Source organism: Anastrepha obliqua, chromosome 3, assembly GCF_027943255.1.
Source record: "Anastrepha obliqua isolate idAnaObli1 chromosome 3, idAnaObli1_1.0, whole genome shotgun sequence".
NCBI classification, from domain to species: domain Eukaryota; kingdom Metazoa; phylum Arthropoda; class Insecta; order Diptera; family Tephritidae; genus Anastrepha; species Anastrepha obliqua.
The window spans coordinates 5,783,287-5,807,519 of NC_072894.1; the positions used below are offsets into that span (position 1 = coordinate 5,783,287).

At 40.2% G+C, this 24,233-nt stretch overlaps 1 protein-coding gene across 1 annotated transcript; it reads left to right on the top strand.

Annotated features, from left to right (window-relative positions):
* The first annotated feature begins 12,632 nt into the window (after nt 1–12,632).
* Nucleotides 12,633–19,025, top strand: LOC129241554 (proton-coupled amino acid transporter-like protein CG1139). The gene is made up of 9 exons (XM_054877952.1): nt 12,633–12,709; nt 12,761–12,814; nt 12,879–13,029; nt 13,099–13,220; nt 13,316–13,542; nt 13,603–13,733; nt 13,798–13,976; nt 16,072–16,241; nt 18,641–19,025. Exons 1-9 carry the CDS (start codon nt 12,696–12,698, stop codon nt 18,889–18,891), a joined length of 1,299 nt encoding a protein of 432 aa, XP_054733927.1. The 5' UTR covers nt 12,633–12,695; the 3' UTR covers nt 18,892–19,025.
* The last annotated feature ends 5,208 nt before the right edge of the window (nt 19,026–24,233 follow it).

Genomic DNA, 24,233 nt, shown 5'->3' on the forward strand with positions numbered 1-24,233 from the left:
ATGTGTTGTGTTATGTTATGCCATGCTATGCTATAATATTTTATTAACATTTAGATATGTAAAATTTTCCTTTAAAACTGTGTACACACGAATACATAGACTCACGTTATATGCGCTGCGGAAAGGCAGCCATGGTGACGGCGGCACTGTCAAGGATTATGGCCAACATCGGTGGTCCTACTCAGAGTAGAAGAGCGCTCCTGGCTAAAGTTACCCAGTCTACACTCATGTATGCAGCACCCATATGGGGTAAAGCCCTGATACAGAAAACGTACGCGAAGAAGGCGGAAATAGTTTTTAGACTTATTTCCCTTAGTTGCCTGTGCTTTCAGGACAGTGTCGTTTGAAGCAGTATGTTTCATATCGGGTATCATGCCAGATATAATGGCCTCTCAACTGGGTAGAGTGTACGACAAAGCCAAAAGCCTAAACAGGCGATTAACGGCGGAAGAGCGTAAAGAAGAAAGACGGGGGAGCATAAGTGAGTGGCAAAATCGCTGGGACCTAGCGACAAAAGAGAGATGGACGCATCAACTTATCAGAAGCGTACAGGCCTGGATTGAGAGAGGACATGATGACACAGATTACTATCTCACACAGTTCCTGACGGGGCATGGATGCTATAGAGAGTATTTCCAAAGACTCGGCCACGAGGACGCAGCTGACTGCTCGTTCTGCGGCATCGGTAGTGAGAACGTGGAACATGTCTTCTTCTCCTGCCCGAGATACGCATCTGAAAGAATGTGCATTGAAGAAATCATAAAAGAAAAAATAGTCCCGGGCAACATTGCAGATCACATGCTGCAGTCGGAATTGGTGTAGGCCAAGATGAAAGAATGGTCCGTAAATGCGTTACAGGAACTGCGGAAAAAGGAATGGGAACGCAGTAAGGAAAGAAGACAAAGAAGTAATGAAGGGTAGACGGAGAGAGAAATACAAATGAAGAGCCATAATAGCTAGCTTGGCCCTGCGATGCAATGCTTAAATGGCGGTACCGCAGGGCAAACTAAAGCTACAGAGGTCGGAGTTAGGGTTTAGTGCGTAGGTGTACTGTTTCGCAAGTCCAGTTTAGTAGTAAACCAGACTGTGCGTGGTCCCGAATGAGGTACACCCTTAGCGATCAGTAGGAATCGTGCATGCCGTCTATATTGACGGTATCTATGTAATCGGATAAAAAAAAAAAAAAAAATTTAATTATGTGCTGAATATCGCTGTGTTTAAATGTTACCTATGGACAAATCAGTTGTTTATCAGACGGATATTTTCCTATGTGGGTTGCAGATAAAAATCTAGCCGTGTTGCATTATAACTCGCCATGCGCATTTGCGTTCTTGGTTACCCGTTGCAAGTTAAAATTGTTGAACTGTGTAATTACTCGTAGATGTACATCTCTGCAATGCAATCGATTTCATTAGATAGTAAATTTACCCGCTTTGATTGGATCCCTGTATGCGAATAAGTCCAATATGTTGTGCATGTGTATGTACCATAGGTATAAATATGCACTTGAATGTTTGTAGTTGTGTCCACCGCGGCAGGCTGGTGCACTCTGTATTTCACTCAACAGCCGGAAGAGGAGGTGGAAGCGATTTTTCCTTCATTCTTTCTGCAAACTTTTTTCTGCAGCTTAAATTCTCTTCTCAAGGCGCATATTTTTTCAACTCGTTCCATTGCCACACCGCAATCCACATAGTAAATCAAATGTGAAGAGCAACCGTGCAACATCTCCCGCACAGCAGCATATTACAGATGTACATTTTGTATATTGTATATTGAGGCACGCACGCACATATGCACACACACAGCAGCGATATAATTGCAGTGTGGCAAGCAGTTGCGGCAAATCAAGCCAATCGGTTGGTAGTGGTGGTTATTGCGGCAGGAGGCAGTGCTGCTGTTATTGCCTGGCCAGCAGCAATAAGTTAATGCAGTCATCGGCGCATCCGCGTTCACATGAGGGTGGCAGTGGCGGTAGCCGTGTGGAGGCCGATGCGTCGCTGCTGATGACGTTGCAAAAAAGTGGGAGGATGCAATGAAGTTTTCGATTTTTTCTGCTTTGCTGCGCTCACGTACACTTTGCTTTTGGCCAAAGGCATTTTGGGCCACTTTAGAGGGCTCGCAAAAGACCGCAATGCACGGCTGCAAACAAATTCGAGGGGAGCGAGATTTGCAGCTACTTTATTACAGCTGGACAGGATCAACGCTGCAAGAAATTTAGAAAATGAATAAAAAAGGCTTAGTAAGTGGGCGGGCTCGAGAGCAAACCAAAATGGAAAAAATAAACAGGAAAGAAAAAAATGAACAAAAACGCGGCGTAAGTGCAGCCGCCGTAGGCTAAATTGGCCTCGATTAAGGCCAGCCGGACGAAAATTGTGGCGGACGAGTGGCGTTGAGGTGCTGAGCTCAGCAAGCTTTGGCAGGGCACGTCCTCTTGTATTCCTCAATGAATTACTGATCGCAGACGTAAAAGTTGAATTAAACATTTTGTTCTTATGCTTTGTTGTTGTTTTTTATACTATTTTGTTAAGTGGCCTGAGCAGGAGCAGCCTGACGGGCCGACGCTGCTTGAGTGCAGCATATGCTGGACCGCGCGAGCCAACAGCCGCAGTGGCAGGTATCCTTTTGGCGGACAGCTTCTGCCACAGCAGCTAATTGCATTTGGCGGGCGGTTGCGGTGGCGGTAGTGGTGTATTACCATCTCAGATGCATCCACTCCGATAGCACTGCAATAATGAAGTTAATAATCAGTTCCCCACAAATATCATCTTATGCGAACATTTGCTAATAACAATCTTTGGTGGTAGCGTTGATGTTGTTGTGAATTTTTGGGGCAGTTAATGCTTGACGGTGCAATACCCGAGTGTCTTGAGGCGTGTACTAATTTTCTATTTCCGCTTGGTTGGCTTATTGAAAAGGAATGCGAAAGTTTGACATAGAAATATTTGCGCTCCGCTACGACAAAGCGCTCCGTTGGTAATTATTCAGCGAACATAATTACTCACTAGTCAATTCACTGTTGGATGATCCTCCAAAGTTGCTGCACCATTATTAGCAAACAATTTACAAATCAAGCGGTTCTATTCAAGAAAAAAACTGGAAACTTAACCGCAACTTAATCACTTTAACCCGCTGGCTAAGCGCTTTTATGCAAATAGCTCCTCAAATAAATACATAAACACCAACAAATAATACATACATACACACACACACACACATACACCATTAGAGCATCCCCATAATGAAGAGTGCCCATTGCCCAGTGGCAATTTGAATTCCGAAAATCTCTTAAATTGATATTTAGCCGCAAAACTTTCTTGGAAATTAAAACAAGCAGCAACAACAAACAACCGAACAGCAGCAGGAAAAGCAAAAACAACAACGAATGCGAACCCTTTGTGCGGCTCATAACCACATTTTAATAACACCAGCAAATCCCATAGCCATTCAACTGTCCGCATTGCGAAAGCCGAAGATTGTGTGGGCGTTTAAGCTTGAAAATTATCTTGCACGGCACAAGCCGGTCAACCGTCCTGTGTAGTTTGATTTGCAGTCAGTAGTCTGCTTGGTTTGCCCTTCAGCTAGAAAGCCAGCCGCTTCATGCCGTTACCCGCATTGGCCAGTGAGTTTCGTAGCATTTGTGCGACTCCTTGACTTCTACACTGACACGTCATTGCCTACACCTACCCATTCCTCAAACGTACATAACTCTCTTTCATAAATACATAAGTACATATGCGCGTGGGTATTAGGGCGGAGCATATTTTTCAAGATCTCATTTTTTAACTTCTAATTCAGAAGAATTTGAACAGGCGACTGGCCAATATTTTACGAAACGAGTTATATTTATATTCATATGCGCTAACAAATATCTGGCATGCGCTGCTCTGACACCGAAACCTTAACTTATTTCGAAGGAACAATGCTTTGAATTTTTCAGTGAAACCGCTTTAGCAATTTTTCAAATGCAGGCTGCCACTAGGAAAGATTGACTGCTGACTAGTAGATAAATATAAATATTTGAGGCTTTCACCCTTCATTGATTGTTTGGCCGAAATCGTCCTCGTATTTTTGGTGCCCTTGGAGTTTTTTCTACAAATGGAGGGACCTACAGTAGTATGCCGCTTTTGAACAGGAGATGGTTTTTATGAGAAGGATTTCCATGCAGAAATACCCTCGTAAGTTCGCCAGTAGAGGGGCGTCCGCTATTAGAAAAAATTTGTTCTGTCACTTGGTGTTTCACGCCCGAGGACTTCAATTTGAGTACTAGCAACCTATTCAGATACGGCGGCCGCCTGATTAGTATGTTGCATAAATTCTGATAGTCGTGGCTGTCGTAATCAAGACTGCCGATTGATATGGCACCTATGAGGTGCTGAATGTGGGCAAAGAGTGGTCAAATCCACCGCTTAGCTTTCTGCAATCTATACTTGGAGAAGTGGGATTTGAATTAGTTCAGCGATCAAATTTAGTTCTCTGTGTAAAAACATTGACGGACAAGATGCTTCTGGTCATAACGAGAACATTTTCTTCAGTTCCATTTTTTCGCTACAAGGCAAGAATAAATTTAAATTTAAAGTTTTGCTTTTGGCTTAAACTATAACATTTATACTCGGTTAAAACTTTTTTCAATTTGCAGAATCACCTTAAAAAAAATTAACAAAAGTTAAGCCATTGCGTTTTGTAAAGAAATTTATTTACTTCCTTACAAAGTCGGTCCACACTAATCTCTATGCATACTTTGGAACATAAAATCTGCTGTAGTTCTATATATTTCGACTGGCACTTAATACAACGGCATTCTTTTGTTCTGCTCTGATTCAGCTGAGCTTTAAGTTTGAGTTTTGATTTTAACTGAAATTATTCACTTTGGCCGCTGGGCTTTGGGGGCGCATCCACTAGACAATGATCTGAAGTGCGCACGCATGCTGTTGTTGTTTTTTGCTTTTTCGAAATCAATGCGCTTTAGAGGAGCGATGTTATCTGTAGAAAATGCAATGGTGGTGGGTGACAACAAACCAAAAAAAAAAAAACGAAAAGTAAAATGCATAGAAACAATTGTTATTATTAAAAAAATTGGTGCTTTAGAATAAATAAATACTTTATTAAATTACACAAAAGCACTTCGCACAGAATGGAAGAGGGTATCGATTTTATGGTGCAACACTTGCCATTTAGTGGCGGTGTTGCATTAAGTAGCCTTTTTTAAAAACCTTTCCAAGTGTTTTCTGATCTAGACGTGAAATTCGATTTCGGGTTTACGTTCGTAAATTATGCGAATTTAGCATCTCTGAGGCGCTATGCGAAAGATTTTAAAGATCTCTATACTAGAAAAGTTTTATATAACAACCTGGTTCGTTCTAAACTTAAATACGCGTTTTTGGTTTGGAATCCACTGCATGCCCCTCATTCAAATATAATTGAAGGTGTACAACAAAATTTTTTTCGATTCGCTCTGGAACCTCTTCATTTCTCTGATCGACTACCACCCTACAGAGCTCAGTGAATGCTGATAAATCTGGGATTTAGAGATAATCCCTTTCAAATTGCCGAATAGTTGTTTATAATGGCGCGATGACGTTTGCCAAACATCAAGAAATATGGGCCGATGATTCCTCCAGCCCATAGGTCGCACCAAACGGTTGTTTTCTATGGATGTAATGGCTGTTCGTGAATGGCCTCGTATTGCTCTTCAGCCCAAATACAGCAATTTTGCTTATTTACGTAGCCATTAAGTCAAGAATGGACCTCATGGCTGTGCATCAGAAGTTGAACTTTTCACACAGCGTCGATTTTCGCGTACGATTTGTAGACGTTGTTGAGGCCTAAGTCTTTCCTTAATGAAAGGGCAAAGAATATTGGAAAAAATTATGTATTTATTTTGACAGTAGTCGCGCGTGATCTGTCAAAAAAATCATATTGGAAAAAGTGCCTTCAATGTGATCACTCTTTATGTCGAGAAAATAGAGATAAGAGCCTTGAAGACAAACAAAAAAAAAAAAAAATAAATAAATAAATCAAATTCGCACAGCGAAGATTGCTCTGAAATATCGACATATACCCAAGAGCAATAATAAAAATAATAATTTCTTCTTTTACTATTAAAACAACTTTGAGCTTAAGCAAATAAAAGTAAGAAAACCAAATATTTGGAGGTCATTAAAATAGTTTAAATTATGTTGGATGACTAAATGCGAATGGCGTGATTTACTTAGAAATTCCACAAGTCGGTTTGACTTAAAGTATTATAAACTCTTTCTTGTTTGTTATTTAATCCTACCCTCTATTGAAGTTAGAAGAACTTAATTTGCTAGAATAGAATTGCGTAGCCCTTCAAAGAATCTCACAGTTATAAGTTACATATTTTCAGTTTGTCATGCAAAGTTAACAATTTTCAATGCAAAACGCATTTTGCCGAACAACTCCCTCTCAGTTGCATTGAAGTAGAAGGATTCACTTGAGGATATGATTGGCTTTATGTAAATAAATGTACGGAGGTCTAAGTACAAACATGAATTTTGTTAGCTTGAGTTTGCATGTGACCGATGTGACCTCATTTTGTGTGACAACTTATGGGACTGCGTCGAATGCGGCTGCAACTGCAGTAAAAGTGCCAAATGCCAGAAACACGCAATATGCCCCACAGCGAAGACAAGAACAAAATCAACAACGACTACAATAACAAATAACACCAACATTTTGAATTACCTAATCAACAACTTTTGTAGGAGTACCAACTACAAGCACTACAACAGCAACGCACTTATTTTGCCACGTATTTCCTTGCATTCTCATACCTACCCACATCTACATGCCCATCCACATTCACATTCACATTTTCAATTTCATTTTATTTCTCTGCACTTTGCCTCTTTTCGATTGAATTGAATTCGCTGCGCTGCGCTGCGAAGAATATTTTATGCAAATTCCGCATTACAAAAATCGAATGCAGCAAAATGTTGATATCAAAGGTGACAAAACAAAACAAACTGTATGCGTGCGTTGGTGCAATGACAGTGCGAACAATAACCCCGTGCACCCGCACTAGCCGCGCACGCTCACTCGCACCCTCACAGTCCGCCATAAGCATTTACTCGTACAAATACAATGTCGCCATTGCTGAATATTGATTGCGAGTGTTTGCGAGTGGCTTACCAGAGGCTCATCATAGCAACTAATATGGCGCGCGATTGGCACCGCGAAGTCCACTTTCCATAGCTGAGGGCCGGGAAAGGTTCAATGGCGGTCTCTTAGGCGAACATACACATGTAAATCGATCTATAGTCTCCTCGCATACATATCAGTGTGGTGGCGGAAATGTTACTGATGCAATAATGTAATAGATAGTACGAATATGTAAATGTTGGTTTTGCTTTTTGCTGTCGAAGTTCAAATGTGACACAGTGGTTAACTGAAAATTAACAACGGCAGCGAGGAGTCTCGATTAATACTTAAAAAATACACTGTGCTTGTAGGTGCGCAAACATTCTAAACATTTCAGAGACTTGATGCCGTCGGCAAAGGGTGATCAGATTGGAGTTACTTTTTCCAATAGTGTTTCTTTGTCAGATCACGCGCGATTACTGTCAAACTAAATACATACTTTTTTTCAGTATTCATTGAAATTCCATCACGGAAAGACTTACGCATCAACAACGTTTACAAATCGTGCAATAATAAATATTACGAAAATCGACGCTCTGTGAAAATTGCTCAATGCGCGCTCAGACGAACTTATGACGTTCAGCGTCGAGGTCCATTTTGACAAGACAAAAAAAAATTATTTTTTGAAGTGCTTCGAAGATTGAAAAAAAAAACGTTGGCACAGGTGCATAATATCTCATGGGTATTACTTTGTAGGGGATAAAATAGATATGAGTGAATAAATAAATAATTTTTGAAAAAACACAAAATTCGCTATACCTACTTCCTGAACACACCTCGTATACCCTCTCAAATGAAAATGAGCTTCATCTGAGAAAATTATTTTTCCAGCAAAATCATTCGGAGAGGATTTTAATATGATTTTACTGCTTCCGTGGAAATCGAACTCTTTTTAGTAACTTAGCAGTAATATTTATCTAAAATGACCCTATCTCTGCTAACACATCGAAATCAACCCTGTATTTGGGAATTTGTTTTCTGCAAGTCGATAATTTGAACCTTATATTATAAGCCACACATTCCGGGGCATTGATCAAAGTGAAGCAAGCGTTCTGACAATCGCTCGAATTGATTGGAATTTCGCTAGTTGCTTGGGGGCTTTTTGACGCCATATATTTTACGTACCTGTACGAGTATATAAGAATGCTCGTATGTGCACCATTTCTGTACGTATATGAATGCGCCTCATTCGTAGTGTAAACTTTGTTGCGTGCATTTGCTATGCGGGAGGTCATCATGGCAGCGTTGTCATTTCATTTGCAAACCAACGTACACAAGCACAGGGCATATTTTTGCAGTCATTGCTAAACATTTTGTAGCTGTTTACTGGGTGTTGTTGTTGCGCATGCATTTGTAATAGGGAATTAGCATAGAAATGTGTAACAGTTAAATTTGCATTTTGCAAAAGAAACTTCCGGCGCAAGCCGACTTTGTAAAAAATTTCTTTCAAGCAGCAATACTCGTAGGACTGGCAAAAGAAGGGAGTGGACGACGAAACGACAGCAACGCATATTCATTCATTCAGTTGTTACTGGTGCCGTTGCTGTTGTAGCGTGCATTAAGATTCACCAATTGGGCCACAAACTTCGCGATTATGTGGCAAGCGCGAGCGAATTCCAACAAGCAAATGCCAAGATATGCGCACTCGCGTCCACTTTAATTGCCAGGCGGGACTGCGTCTGTGGCATTGCAGCAAGCTACATGCAACATGCAACACACGAGCCCGACATTTCGGTATTCCTGGCACATGTCATCGTGGTGCGGCGGCAATCATCATCAATAGTTTAACAGTAAGCGGCTGATCAACGCCATCGCCAGCGCAATCACTTTGGCAGTCAGCATCAGCAACAAACAGCGAGCAATCGTCAGAGCAACACCATTACTATTGCCGATGCTAACGCCAGGAAGGCTGTGGCAAACATTAGTGAAAATATCGGTATGCTGAGCATGTCACATGCTGCATGTTGCACCGTGTCGCAACCGAGTAAGTGTGCTTGTTTGCTGCGCCAGGAGTTGACGCTGTGGTTGCAGCATGTAATTTACGTATGCGCATATGTTTGTATGTAGCAACTGCGCCAGCGATTGAGCGAATGTCTGGCGAATAGTCGCGTTTAATTATGCGGCATGTTGTCCAGTTGCCGCAACAAAAATAACAACAAAAGAAATTGCAAAAATCAAACGTTATTGGCAACTACATGCGCCTAGTTGTTGTATTTGTTAGCTGTTCTTGTTGCTCTTGTTGTTGTATTAACAAATATTGTAAACAATTGTCGGCCACAAATGGCAATCATCGAAATCGATTTTCGGTTTGACACAACAATTGACATATGATTTCGATTTGTAGACATTCACGAGCCGCAGCAAGTCACCAACATATTGACAAACTCGAGTAGGTTAACATAAGATTTACAACGCACACAACAACGCAACAACGCAAAAACGGTTACGTACATACATACACATGTTTGTACAACATCTGATAGCAGTAATGACAACAGGTATGTTGATGACAACAGCAACTAGAAGTAGTGACAACAATTGCTGTTAGCCAGTTGTTAATGTTGTTGTTGTTGGTAATATGGTTCAGAGAAAAAATGGTCATTGATGACTGATTGGCCACTACTCCCTGGATTGATAGTAGGTAGGCAAATAGCAGAATGTTACGGTGTGAAGGGCAATGAGGGTCAGTCAGAATTTGGGTCAGTCAGTCAGTGATCTAAAATGGATTTAGCATTTGTGTTTGAGTAAACATTCAGCGAGTCAGTTTTCCTTTTGTAAATGCCTTCCAAAATTGGAGTTGGCCAGTTAAATCATTCGAAATGTGATGCCACCAAAAGCTGCGCGAATTGAACAGGTTCGTGGAAGATATACTTTAACCTAAGACGCCAGTGAATTTGACTTAATTGAATATTTTGATATTACGTGAAAGTCTCTTTTTCAATATATTATAATATTTTTTTTCTTAATTGTGTTAGACATGAGCTGTAAAGTCTCAGTCCTAACACATATGTAGATGGCTTTAGTTTTATTACATTCACCTCTTTGTCAGTTAGCAGTAACCTTAAAAAGACGGCTGTTAAAATTTCACGATATTCCATTTATTAGTTCGTGAGTTATTGTGCTAAGATTTACGCTACTTTTGTTACTTTCAAAAAGATGGAAAACACGAAGTTCCTGTTTTAGTTTTGCACTGCTTCGTGATGGAAAAAATGCCGCTCAAGCGAAGCAATGGCTTGAAAAGTGTTATGGGGACTCCGTTCCGTCAAAAACAGCAATAAAACAAAGGTTTGCTGGCTTCAAACGTGGTCGTAGAGACGTCCAAATGAGGCAGCAACGCCAGAAACATCAAATAAAATCCGCAAAATCGTTTTAAATGATCGAAAAATGAAGTTGCGCGAGTTAGCTATCAAAATGACGCGTTGGCTTTATATTGCATGAGAATTTGACTGTGAGAAAGCTCTGTTCAAAGTGGGTGCCGCGTCACTCAAAACAATGTCAAAACTATATGAATTGAACACCCACCGTATTCGCCAGACTACTGGTTGTTCGCAGACCTAAAAGAAATGTGCGGCGGTAAGAAATTTCGCTCGAATGAAGAGGTTATCGCTGGAACTGAAGCCTTTTTTGAGGCAAAAGATAAATCGTTGTATTTAAATGTTAGAGCGACACTGGAATGAATGCGTTGTTCTTGATGGAATTACGTGGTAATGAAATAATTTTGAAAGGCTCTCCAAATTGAATAGGAAGCAATGGTTTTAGTTGAAGAAGTGCAAATGACTTGAATGTTTCGGTATGACAAAGCGTTTTCTTGACAAGCTATGGTAATAACTATGTACATACTTTCAAACCAGTTTTTACGAGCCGAAAACGCCAACTTTACTCTAACGGTTGGACTTTCGTTTACACCGACGGATAAAAAGATTATACAAATACGGCGTATGCAGTAGTTTCTGACAATTCTTGCATTATAAGGGTTGCTAATCACCCTTCTGCTCTATTTTCTCAGCTGAAGCCTATGCTGTGAAAGAAGCAAAAACATGGGTGGTAACGTCAAAAGGAAAATATACCATATGCACCGATAGCCTCTCAACAATAATGGCGATACTGCTCAAATATGAACGAGACGTTATCAATAAAACGGTCCGCGGATGACATAGGTATGGCAAAAATAATTTTTTTGTTTTTTGGTAGGACTGTTATAAGCTTACATGGCAAATTTCAGCGTGATATGTCACATAGTTTGTTTTCTGTGCTACTGTAAACAAGTCAAGCTCGAGTGTGTTCTTCGAATTTAACGATGGAAATTCAAGTTGAACAAAGAATTTGTTTGAAATTTTGTTATTCCAACAAAATTTCGGCTTCAGACACCTTAAAAATGTTGCAGACAACCTATGGGGACTCTGCTCTATCGCGTGCACGTGTTTTCCAGTGGTACAAATCGTTCAAAGAGGGCCGTACATCAACCCAAAAAACCACGCCAAAGTCGCTCAAAAATTAAGGTTATGCTGACTGTTTTTTTCGATTACGAAGGTGTGGTGCACTCGGAGTTCCTTCCGCAAGGTCGATCGGTTAACGCTGAATATTATTTAGACGTTTTAAAGCGTTTGCGCGAGAACATTCGTCTTAAAAGGAAGGAATTGTGGAACAACAAGTCATGGTTCTTGCATCACGATAATGCACCAGCTCATACATCACGTCTTGTTCGCGATTATTTGAACAAAAATAATGTTAATATCGTTCCGCAAGCACCGTATTCGCCTGATATGGCTCCATGTGACTTTTTCCTGTTTCCCAAGCTCAAGTTGCCGCTCCGTGGAAAACATTTTGAGACAGTTGAAGTCATAAAAGAGAGAGAGAGCCTCTGGGGCATGCTAGGCAAGCAAGTTTATAAAGGCGAGCCAGAGGTTTTGATGTTATGGAAAATATTGTTGGGATTTAGTTTGACGTACTTCCCAAGGCTGTCGAAGTAAGGAGCTCCCAGTGACCTTAGTCGTCTAACTGCCAAGCCCGAACATTTACAGAGAAAGTGTTCAACAGTCTCCTTCTCTGAAAGGTCCCCACAGCTCCTGCAATGGGGGTTAAATGGTAAACCTAGCTTTTCCGCGTGTGCGCCGATCATCCACTCACCGGTAAATACAGCTACGAGTTTGGAAATTGAATGGCGACCAGTCCAAAGACTTTACCTTATAAAGCTTAAAAAAATACAGTTGGACTAACGAATACTATTGACTTCTTTTAAACTATTAGTATACCACAGGTGAAATAGCTTATACCCAATAATGAAATTGGGTTGTTAATGAGTTGCAGGAATAGCAAAGAAATTTAAGGTTTTCCAGAAATTTTTGTATTATAATGCAAGAAATTGTATTGTTAATTGTAAATGCCTCAATTCTATATGTTTTGACTCATCAAGGTATTAATATTTATTTCTTCAAAATATTCAACAAATTTGAATTCGCCTCAAAATTAACATTGACAGTTGAGATCAAAATTAGTTCGTTCTGTGTGATTGTTAGCGTGTGTTTCAACAGAAAATGGTTGACGCCAAGTAATCGTAAAAAAATTTACTAGCTAATTTATTAACTATTCTTCCCCACAGCGCAGAGGATGTCTATGACCCCTACCAGCATCGTGTCGTTGAGAATCCGATGAAGTTCGTTTTGTATACCGTTTATTTTATATTTGTTGCAATAATAATTATTTTAAAATGCTTGCAGCAATTTTGAGGTGTACATTAGCTTGTTGAAAGCCTCCATTGGCATCGGTTGCTTGGCCATGCCCAAAGCATTTCAAGCTGCCGGCTGGCTCAACGGCTTAATCAGCACTGTAGTCATTGGTTCCGTTGTGATATTCGCGTTACACATTTTGGTATCCGAACTCATTTAGTTGTAAAACTCAATAAATTGTGAACAGAACCTCTTTCTTTCATCTTTGCAGTTGAAAGGCATGCACGAACTCTGCAAGCGGAAACGTGTGCCCCAGTTGAACTACCCCGATTCGATGGCACTGGCTTTGGAGGCTGGACCGAGGTGTTTGCGATTTCTGAGCAAAAGAGCGCGGTTAGAACGAAAATGGTTTTGCTTTACAAGTTTTAGTTTATTAGTTGCATATATAAAATTTAAGTGATATATGTACGTACGGTACTTTTACGCAGTTCTACCATAGATTTCATTTTGGCCTTCTATCACTTTGGAGTTTGTTGCGCTTACGTGGTTTTCATAGCGGACAATCTGAAGGAGTTGATCGACTTTTACGGTTATACCATCGACATTCGATTTTACATATTCGCTCTGGCAGTGCCACTGGCGTTGATTTACTTAATACGCGATCTTAAGAATCTGGTGCCCTTGAATGCGCTTGCGGATGCCATGACTTGCATTAGTATGGAGTAGACTTGGAGTTAGAAGTATGAAATGAAATGAAATGTTAATTAATTTGCAGGTTTTTGCATACTTTTCTATTACATCTTCATGGATCTGCCGCCGCTGTCCGAGCGCAAGCCCATTGGCGACATAAAAAGCTATCCTTTGTTCTTCGGCACTGTGCTCTTTGCAATCGAGTCCGTCGGAGTGGTCTGTATCAACATGGTTTTATTTTGTTTTTTGTGTGGAATAAGTTTTATTTCAATTGATGCAGATAATTTCCATTGAAACTAAGATGAAGACACCCAAGGACTATTTAGGCTTGTGTGGCATATTAAACATGGGATTAGGCACATCTCTAATACTATACACCTTGGTGGCTTTCTTTGGCTACTGGCACTATGGAGATGCAGTGAAGGACAGCATTACTTCAAATCTGCCATTGGACGAGCTGTAAGTAAGTTTTAGGGTATCGCGCATTTGCTGCAAGAAATTCAAATGTCACAAAAGTGAATATTGAGACAACCAGCTTTTAAGTGATTAGTTTAACACATGGGCTCAAAAGTCCCATAATAAATAATTTAATATTCTATCTATCTGACACTTCAATACCACTTTCGTACGAACGATTTATCTTTTGCCTCAAAATGGCCTTCAGTTTCAGCGATAACCTCTTCATTCGAGCGAAATTTCTTACCGCCGCGCATTTCGTTTAGATCTGCGAACAGCAAGTTTTCGCTAGGAGCCAAATCTGGCGAATTCGGTGGATGTGGGAGCAACTAATTCATGTAATTTTGGCATTGATTTGATCGACTTGTGGCACGGCGCGTGAACAAACGCGGCACCCACTTTGAATACAGCTATCTCACAATCAAATTCTCATGCAATATAAAGCCAACTCGTTCTTTTGAAATTTTTACGATGTCAGCTAACTCATGCATTTTCACTTTTCGATCATTCAAAACGATTTTATTGATGTTTCTGGCGTTACCGCCTCATTTGGACGTCTCTACGACTACGTTTGAAACCAGTAACCTCTTATCCGCTGTTTCTGACGGAGCAGAGTCCCCATAGCCCTTTTCAAGCCATTGATTGCTTGAGTGGTATTTTTCCACATCAAGAAGCAGTGTAAAATTAAAAAAGGGACTTCGTGTTTTCCATCTTTTTTCTTTTTGAAAATAACAAAAGTAGCGTAAATCTTAGCACAATAACTCACGAACTAATAAATGGAATATCGTGAAATTTTAATAGCTCTCTGTCTAAGATTAGTGCTAATTGAAAAAGAGGAGAATGCAATAAAACTAGTGCCATGCTTGCATATGTGTTAGGCTCGGGACTTTTCAGCTCATGTGCTACTTATTACTCCTCCTTTAGTAAAAATTTAGGTATTTTGCCCAGTCGTAAAATTTTTAGGGAGTTGTATTCTCCAGGATATTAATTTTCTAGAGAAATAAATTTTCCGATTCTAAATCCCCATGGAAAATTTTTTCTGCGAAATATTGAGAATAAGAAGTTCGATAGTAGTAGCTGATTTCTGCATTTTTGTCAGCTCTAAGTTGGTTGAAATAAATTTGAAAAAAGTAGGAGAAACTAAATCAAAGTATTAAATAATGGATGATATATGTTTCCGAATATAACTATTATAATGAGTGGATTTAGCCCTACGTCTTTATAGATCTATTGCGCCCCCTTCATGGCAACTCGAGTATTCTGTATTTCTCTGAGCTCAACCTCCTCATGAAATTTTAGTGTTTGGCCTATTTTATTGAGTTTTAATTCCTCCTCTGGCAAAATATATTTCCCCAGGTGTTAGTCACACTTATGCATCCATGCTGGACACGATGCCAGCATATGCTTGAGGGCTTCATCTCCTCCCATAAAATGTGAAATTTTCATTTCCAGGTTAGAAAGAGGATAATTCAATATACGAGGCCCTGTTAGACTTTCCTGTAATGATTCTAAAGTTATTCTTATTTCATTCCCCACATCCCTTAAATCGGTATAGGTTAAAGCTATCTATCATTGATTATTATTCTGATAAACCCAGTAGATTGTCTCAGAGGAAGAAACTGCTGAGTTGGACAATCAGATACAGGCACAGAAAGCTTTAAGAAGGCAGATTCGCGATTATAAAAATTGCTAGTTTTTGGCTTAAAAATAAACTCTTAGCATTGTTCTTTATAGATCAAATATAATAAATTAAAATTTTTACATTCTTGTCAGTTGCTGTCACACAATGGGCTGGAGGAAATTTTATTTTCTGGTATCACAAACCTCCTGTTTTTGCATTTATGCTACCTACTTTTTTCCAAAATACAATTTCATTTTACAAAGTTCGAAGTTTTCGAAAATTTTTACTCGTATTTAGAAACGGGCTGAACATTTTTTTTCTAAAGATTTACTGTTCACAGTTGCCGGTGTGCATTTTTTACGCGGCAACCAGCTAGAAGGCTGTAATTTCTGCATAGTCATATAGAGAACATTATTTCTGGATGAAGCATGCAAGCACATATCAATTAATTAATCAATATTTTGTGTATTTTTCTAGATTTCCCCGCCTTGCCAAGTTGATGTTCGCAGCGGCAATATTTTTTTCATTTGCCTTGCAAGGCTACATAACGATTGAGGTATGTTGGCGTCGATACTCGGAGTATCTGAACTTGAAGGAGCCACATCCATTGGAATACGTGTTACGCATAGCAATTGTGCTGGGAGCAGGTGAGTCAGTGCGTTCTGATTTCGTGAAAATCTATGAATTCCGTAAGCAGCTTATTGACTAAATGCGCATATTTTTCTGTTAAAGAGTGTTTCAATAAGGGCATTGTAATTTTGTATTTCTATAAAACACCGAATAATTGAGATATCCGGATAAAATTACTTTCAAGTATAGCAAATATATTCAAATATGGAATTTAGTAACACTCATATAACTAGCGCGTGGAGGTTTGCAGCGATCGATTATGTGGCATCAATTCTGAACCACTTTTCCACACTTATCGACCGAAGCATTGGCAATTTCGCGTGCTATGTTTTCGGAGTTTCTTTAACGAAGGTTTTGTTGTTTTTTTTATGAGGAGGAAGCATCGAAAGCCTTACCCCGCCAGCGTGGGACTTTAACCCGAACTAAACCTCCTACCGTCAAAGTACCGATCCCCCCGATACTACCGTCAAGTACTTTGTCGGGAGGCGATTTGAGCGTTGGACTCAACGTCAGTTACTGTTCTGATGCAAAATGTCAGAAGCTGCATCTGCCTATTACCACCACTGTTGAGTCATATCTGAAGGGAACCACCCCTGTCGGATCTATAAGCCCCCTCCCCCCATGTCCCTGTTCGTTACCATAGAAAAGTTAGTTTCTAATAGTGGTATCGTCAGTTTATCAGCGTTTTCATCTCTGGATAGATTTGCTGCTTGACGATCTTATTCGACATTCGCGCATCCTCCTTGCCTGCTTGCTATGTCGGAGTTGCTGCATTATTTCAGCAGCCATGTGCTGGGCTTTGTTCCAGTTGTCCTGGCTCTTCAACATCAGTGGCACTAAGTTCTCGGGAGTGATGCTGCCGCCAAGGCTTTCTTCCAGTTTAGACCTTACTCTTCTGAAGCGGGGACACGTGAGAAGCACATGTTTTGCGTCCTCCTCAACTGCTGGTGTGCACTGCTTGCATTAGGGACTTTCTTCGTGTCCAAAGCGGTGAAGGTACGCTTTATAGCAGCCATGACCACTTAGGATTTAGCAGAGATAGAAGTCTACTTCTTCGTGCTTTCTCTGTACCCAAGTTTCAACGTTGGGGATGAGACGGTGGGTCCACCTGCCTTTATTCGCACTGTCCCACCGCGTGTGCCATTGATCCGAACGAAGGTGGTACAAAGTATCTGTATGCAAAATTCCTCACAATGTGAATCTTTTCAATTGATCAGAATGGAGTAGATCTTAAAAATTGCGGTCACGGTAGTAGTTTGTAATAATATCCAGACTAGGAATGCCTATTCTGGGATCCCCTAGTCCTGATATATTTTTAGCGCTGCAAGCTCCGGTATAAGTCCATTTTGAAGCGCTTAAACCTGGAGCAAGTGTTACTGACGACCCTGGTTGTGAACAATTAGATCGATTAAATACATCATTAATTGAAAGATATCCAGCGATTATCAATAGAAAAGGCGTCATTTTGTTAAGCATGACCGGCTACGCAAAAACAAAAAAAGATGCCAGTAAAAAATTAATGGATTGGGGTGGGATGTACTGTCTGACCTACTATACTCGATATTGTGGCATCGGATTTCCGTTTATGGCGAGACTTCTTAATCAGCAAAAAATTAAATTAACTTGATATGAAAAATTCCATTCCCAGATATTTTACGGAAAAACCAATTGATTTTTATCGATACGACATTGAAAATCTGCGCACTAGATAGCAAAAGCTTTTTGCGAGGGTGCTCATTGAGTAAAAAGGTGTAAGAAATTATTTACTGTAAAAAATTTATTTATTCCAATTTGCTGCCAATTTGCGGTCCCTCTAATATACTACAACTTTCTTTTTTGATTTTTTTAGATTCGTTAGTGTCTTTGCCCTTTAACTTTCTCCTTTTAACATTCTCCTCTGGGAATGCCTTGAGGAGCAGTGCGAAATATCTTGGTGATTATTTCTTTGAAGGCCTGGAAGAAAATTTGCAAAATGTCTCACCTTCTTAAAAAGATCTAAGTGGTTTAAGCAACTTTGTTAGGGGAAAGAAATCAAATGCAGGCATCACAGTGGGCCTTAGGGCCACCGAGTGTCTTGTCTTAGAGAAGCAACCTTACCTACCAACCTAAGTTTAGAATAATTTTTTCTAACAAAAATTTAAAAATTTTATCAATCAGCGAACCAGTTCCGGTTTTGAGAATTCTTCAGTTGTGTTGCCTTGAATTAAATAATATTAAATACTTCTATCCTAGTTTATCTAGTTTTTGTAAACTTGAGCGTAATATGAATGTAAAATTTGGCGTTGCAAGATCAGAACGAAAAATGTAAACGCCGCTTGTCATGAAATCCAAAATTTCAATGCCTCTGTTGAAGAACTCGTTAGTTTTACTAATATATTGTAATATATGTATGTAAGTACTTCTATATGCATTTCAGTGCTTGCGGCCTATATGAGCTCCCAACTGGTACTGATACTCTCGCTCGTTGGCTCGTTTTCACTCTCCTACCTGGGGCTAATTTTCCCCGGTGTGCTGGATTTTTGCTTGCGCTACAACATGGGATATGGACCGTACTACATCTACTTGTGGCAAGATTTATTTTTGGTGATCTTCGGTGTGGTTGGTGGCTCCGTGGGAACTTGGTTTTCGCTCATCGACCTCCTTGAACACTACCAGCTGGAACTGTGACGAGCCTCATACAAACATACATATTTGAGTGGGCATCAAAGCCAAAAACAGCAGCATTCACTATATGTAAATAATAATAGATTTGTAAGCAATTAGAAGGTACGTGCACTTATTCGCTCATTAGTAAAAATAAATAACCACCCGTGAACAGCTCACCTGCACTGGAATCCACGTCATTTGAGTGCGAGAAATTCATTAACTGCATTTCTTAGCAACGTTTTCGCACCAGCAGCAGTGACCCGCACTGCTCGGCGCTTACCCTCTGGTCATTTGTCCACTTTGGTATGTGCGCAATTTCCATGCCTTCGCTTGGCTGCAGCGAGCAACGTACAGTGCAAAGTGCGCGTGAGTATCGTTCGGTGTATCGCATAGATACTCGTACTACATGCACGCACTTGTTTGTTGCTGAGATTAAAATGTTTTGCTAACGGATAAGGCGAGATTCTGCGACTAATTAGGCGATAGCTCAATTAAGCTAACAAGGCATTAAATGAACTGAATTTACGTGAACACATTGCTCTAGAATCGACTGTGACCGCATCGTTGACGTTGAGCCCGCTAACAATCTCTTTCATGTATGCATATATGCACGCATACACATGCACATGTTTGTTTAGTATTCGTATATACTCGTATGTGTGCCGGTGCGTTGTCGCTGCCCTCAATATGTCGGCTACGAAAGTATGAACGCGTGCGCATGCGCCGTTGTTCACGACTTCTCGGCACCCATTGCAGCAGCGCGAGCATGCGTCGAGTTGGCAAATGCTTACGAGTGGTGTCTAGCTCCTGTAACGTCGCCAAGTTGGCTTGTGGGCCTTTTATGGCAGCAGCGTTATGGGCAAATTTCACCAGAGTGCGAGTACAACAGCAGTGGTGCCCCTTTTGCTAATATTGACGGCGGATGCGCGTAGTATCCAATTTTCAATTTCCGCTCGCTTGCCCTCGCACCAGGAGCACGTTCGGTCAGTTTAAGTGAATTAAAATTTTATCTTGATCGATGTGTGTGTAAATTTGCTGGGGAACAACCTTCATTGCGCTGCTCTGGACATGATTCTTTGTGTGTTTGTTTGTGTAGATGAGTGTGCAGTGGACTTTCAAGAGGTGATTTTATCAGTTACCATTGCTACGTTTTGGATTGAAATGACTGGATTGGATATAAATTTATATGTTTATACATACGTACATACATATTTATGTCTCTAATATACATTTATAGACAGGTGCTTATATGTATGCGTGTTATGACTTCAGTTTTCTTGTTTGCACTACAAATCATATCAATTTTATATGATAATATTCCATATTACATAGATATTTACACAATTTAACGGTCACTTCTATCGATATTAGATGAAGGAGATATTTCGATCGACATTAGTGAAATCGAATAAAAAAGTACGCCTTTTGCGTGAAGATTTTATTATCTACATGAAAGTAGGTGAGGTGTTTCCTTTGATGTGCATAGTGAAAAATAATAAAATAAAATTAATGGGGCTGGGGCAAAAAATTCGAAATGCGGCAATGTTTTTATCGGCACTGGCATCAATGCGACACAAGAGAGGATTTTTGGTCTTAACTGAATTAGACTTTTCTCTTTCCACTTTTTCGCTAAATAAAAGAGCTTCTAATATAATTGCGGTTATATAGCAAAAGGATAATTATTTGCTTAGGTTATCGCTTCATGCTACATCGTTGGCAAAACCATTAGCAATTATCTTCAATATACCACTGGCTTCTGGTGAGTTTTTACATAATTGGAAAAAATCGTTTCTCATACCGATACATAAGTCTGGAAGCAAGTCGGAAGTCTAAAATTATCATCCTATCTGGAAAATCTCTTGCATATCTAAAGTCTTTGAAAAGCTAGTGCATGATTTGATTTTCTTTAAAATTTCAGATCTCATATCACATAATCAGCACGGCTGTGTTAAGGGTAGATCTACTGTTACGAGTTTAGGATTATTTGCAAATTTTGTTTTAAACAAATTTGAAACAGGCCAACAATGCGACAACAATGTCATAGTAACCGATTTTTCGAAAGCTGGGTTCAATTGGACTTCATCGTAGCTTACTCAAGTGGCTTGCATTTTATCTAACAGATAGAACTCAATTCGGTCGTATAAATAACATAAAATTTGATGCCATCAAAGTTACCTCAGGCGTACCTCAAGGTAGCCATCTTGGGCCATTATTTTTCTTAATGTTTGTTAATGACATTCCAGACCTTTTCGAGACATCACGTTGTCTGATGTATGCAGACGACCTGAAAATTTACAGTCGGATAGAGCCACAAAGTAAACACAATAATAAAGTATAAGTGGAAGTTTGTACGTCCAAACTTAATATTTTGAGACTAAAAACAACAACAAAAAATGCCGAAAAAATGGTTAGAAAAAACAGAATGTCGAAGAAAATGGTACACAAAGTTTGTTTAGGTATGCTCTCTCTTCCCTGAACTTCTCACATTCTCTCCCATCATATAAGCCCCGCTAACTTCTATTTAATTAAAAAAAACTACATGTTGCATATAGGCTTTGGCTAACATTCTTCTTCTTCTTGATTTTCGCGATAACCGCTTACGCGATTTTGGCCGAGTTTAACAAAGCGCGCCAGTCGTTTCTTTCTCATTCTAAACGGTGCCAACTGGACACATCAAGTGAAGCCAAGTTCTTCTCCACCTGGACTTTCCAATGTAGAGAAAGATTTCCTCGTCCCCTGTAACCACCGGATGGTACCGCATCGAATACTTTCAGAGTCGGAGCGTTTGTTGCCATTCGGATGACATGACCCTGCCAACGTAGCCGCTTTATCTTTATTCGCTGCGCTATGTCTATATCGTCGTAAAGCTCATACAGCTCATCGTTCCATCGCCTGCGATATTCGCCGTTGCCAACGTGCAAAGGTCCAAAAATCTTGAGCATCATCTTTCTCTCAAACCCTCCAGAGGACGTCTCATCGGATGTTGTCATCGTCCAAGCTTGATAAGCGACTCCGCACTGCAACATATCTACTGGCGCGAAACTTATGCCTCAGCGTGCCAGTTAGGTCTTACATAAATCCAATAACGATTTTGTCAGTCGTAGAGTTAGAGACAATGCTGGTTTTACGCGGTCAGTGCATTTCTATGTCCAGTCTGAGAATTTCAGATGGTCCACCCAACCTGAGTAGAAATAATAAAACTATACTTGAAGGCGTAATGGAAATTTCTTTGAAGAAATATCAATAATTTAAATAACTTGGAAATAAGCGAAGTCTTCTTCCTATGTTCGTGAATCCCAGAATTCGTTGACAAAATACACTAATTTCTTTTCAAGCTAAAATGTAGAAAAAATCGTATCAGTTTTCTTAGCTCAACGGGAAATTTAAAGAAAGAAGAGAACATTTTTTCATCTGGGCCGATGTTCGTGAACTTGGTCATATTACTAGAATGTCAAAAAATAGACCCAGCATAGCGCATAACAGAACAGCTGTGGGAAAACTAAGCAGAGGGAGCCCGTGATAAACGATCTAAGGATAATGAGCGTTGCCACTTGGTAGAAGCTGACTAATGGTCGTGTTAAATGAAGGAGTGTAGATACGGCAACTATGGCCTGCCAAAGCCTGTGAAGCTAATGATGATGATGATGTGAATTTTAAATGAAGCAGGTATAACTTAAAAATACTTTGATTATATAAGTCTGCTGTGGGAGTTGAATTTTACTAAAGTAATAGAAAAAATTATATCCCGAAATGAATCCCACAATGAGCCCCGAATTTTCGTGACTTAATTGAAAGTATCTCGAAATCAACAATTACAGAATACTGCCCAACTTTCTCTAAATAAAACTGAAGAATTTGGCCAATTTCTCTGAATGATCATTAGAATAACAGAAGGCAAGGTGTTCTACTTACTATATATTCTTCAAAAAGCTGTTATTTCTACTCTTTCTTTCTACTATTCACAGGAGCAAGTAGGAAAACAAATGGACCCAAATAGTTTTAGTTAAACACGGACCAGTTAAGCATTTAATCCCTGCCGAGAATTTCGCTAGTAGGCATAGTTCGCAATTTAATGATTACTCAATTGGATCCAACATTAGGTGTTCTCTTCTTCTGTATTTATGCGTACTTTTCAATATAATTGAAAATTTTAGTACGTCAAGGGTCCCCCACGCAAAAACTATCGATTTGGATACATGCGCCCTCAATTTACATCTATGCAGATCCCACCTAAGAACCGCTCTATTATTTTTTTACAAAATTGTCAGCCTCGATTTTTTCCCACATATAAAGTATGATTTGGCAGAGCGAATGTGAGTGTGCGTGTGTGCATTGACCACAGTCGGTAAACCATAAAAGCACATCAATGAATTCCTACTATCAGCCAATATCTAAAATTCTTCAACGTAGGGCGACAGTTGAACGCAGTTCGTATTGAGGCGGCAGTGGCAGGCGGCAGCGGTCAACAACAGTAGCAGCAGCAAACAGTGGCCGCAATTATAAAAACCGCCGCCAATCTGCTAACATGACCACAATGCTGACGATGGATGAGGCTGAACGGGAGTGCATTGAAACAAAACTTCCAGATGCAATGACAAAAATTACTGAAATGATGCGCGGGAACGCATGCGCCCACTGGCAGCACCGACTATTGGCTAGTGGCAGCGGTGCGGCGCGCTTTGATGTGTGCCGCCCGCGCGGCCAACGATAAAATAACAAAGGCGGCGATGGAGCGATTTAGCAAACCGCCAACAATGCGCCGCAATGTGAATAACATCAACAAACTGTGGCAACTAAATGACAATGACGCGGACGAGACATTTACGAAAGCGAACGGGGGCGCAGCAACTCCTGCGACGTTATGTGCGACACATGGACAAGGGGCCATGGATGAGCACAAAACAGTCGCAGTAGCAGTGGCAGTGGCAGTATTAAGTAGTGTAACTACTTGCGAGCTACCACAACTATTTACTACTACAATTGAATTGTGCGGGTTGTGCAACGTTGACAAGTGCATACCTAAACACAGAGCAACAACGACAACTGGCAGCCACGGCAGCTAAAGCAGCCAACCGCCAGTGAAAAGGTGCAGTTGAAGGAAGGAATCGTCGCTGTAATGTTGACAATGTTCGGCAATCAAAATATTTCTAGGCGGCAACGTTGGAAGCTGACTTCAGCTGAAAGTGTAGCTTTTGTTTCAAATTGCACGGTAGTGGAATTGCCTTGCGTTCGGCTTTGGAGTTGTTGGCGGTGTAGGTAGCAGAAATTGAAATATGTCATATTGACAGCTCTTTTGAGTGCCCCAAAGCGAAGAGAGGTGGGGGGGATTGGTGGTTGTAAAATACTCCCCTATATGTGTTGTT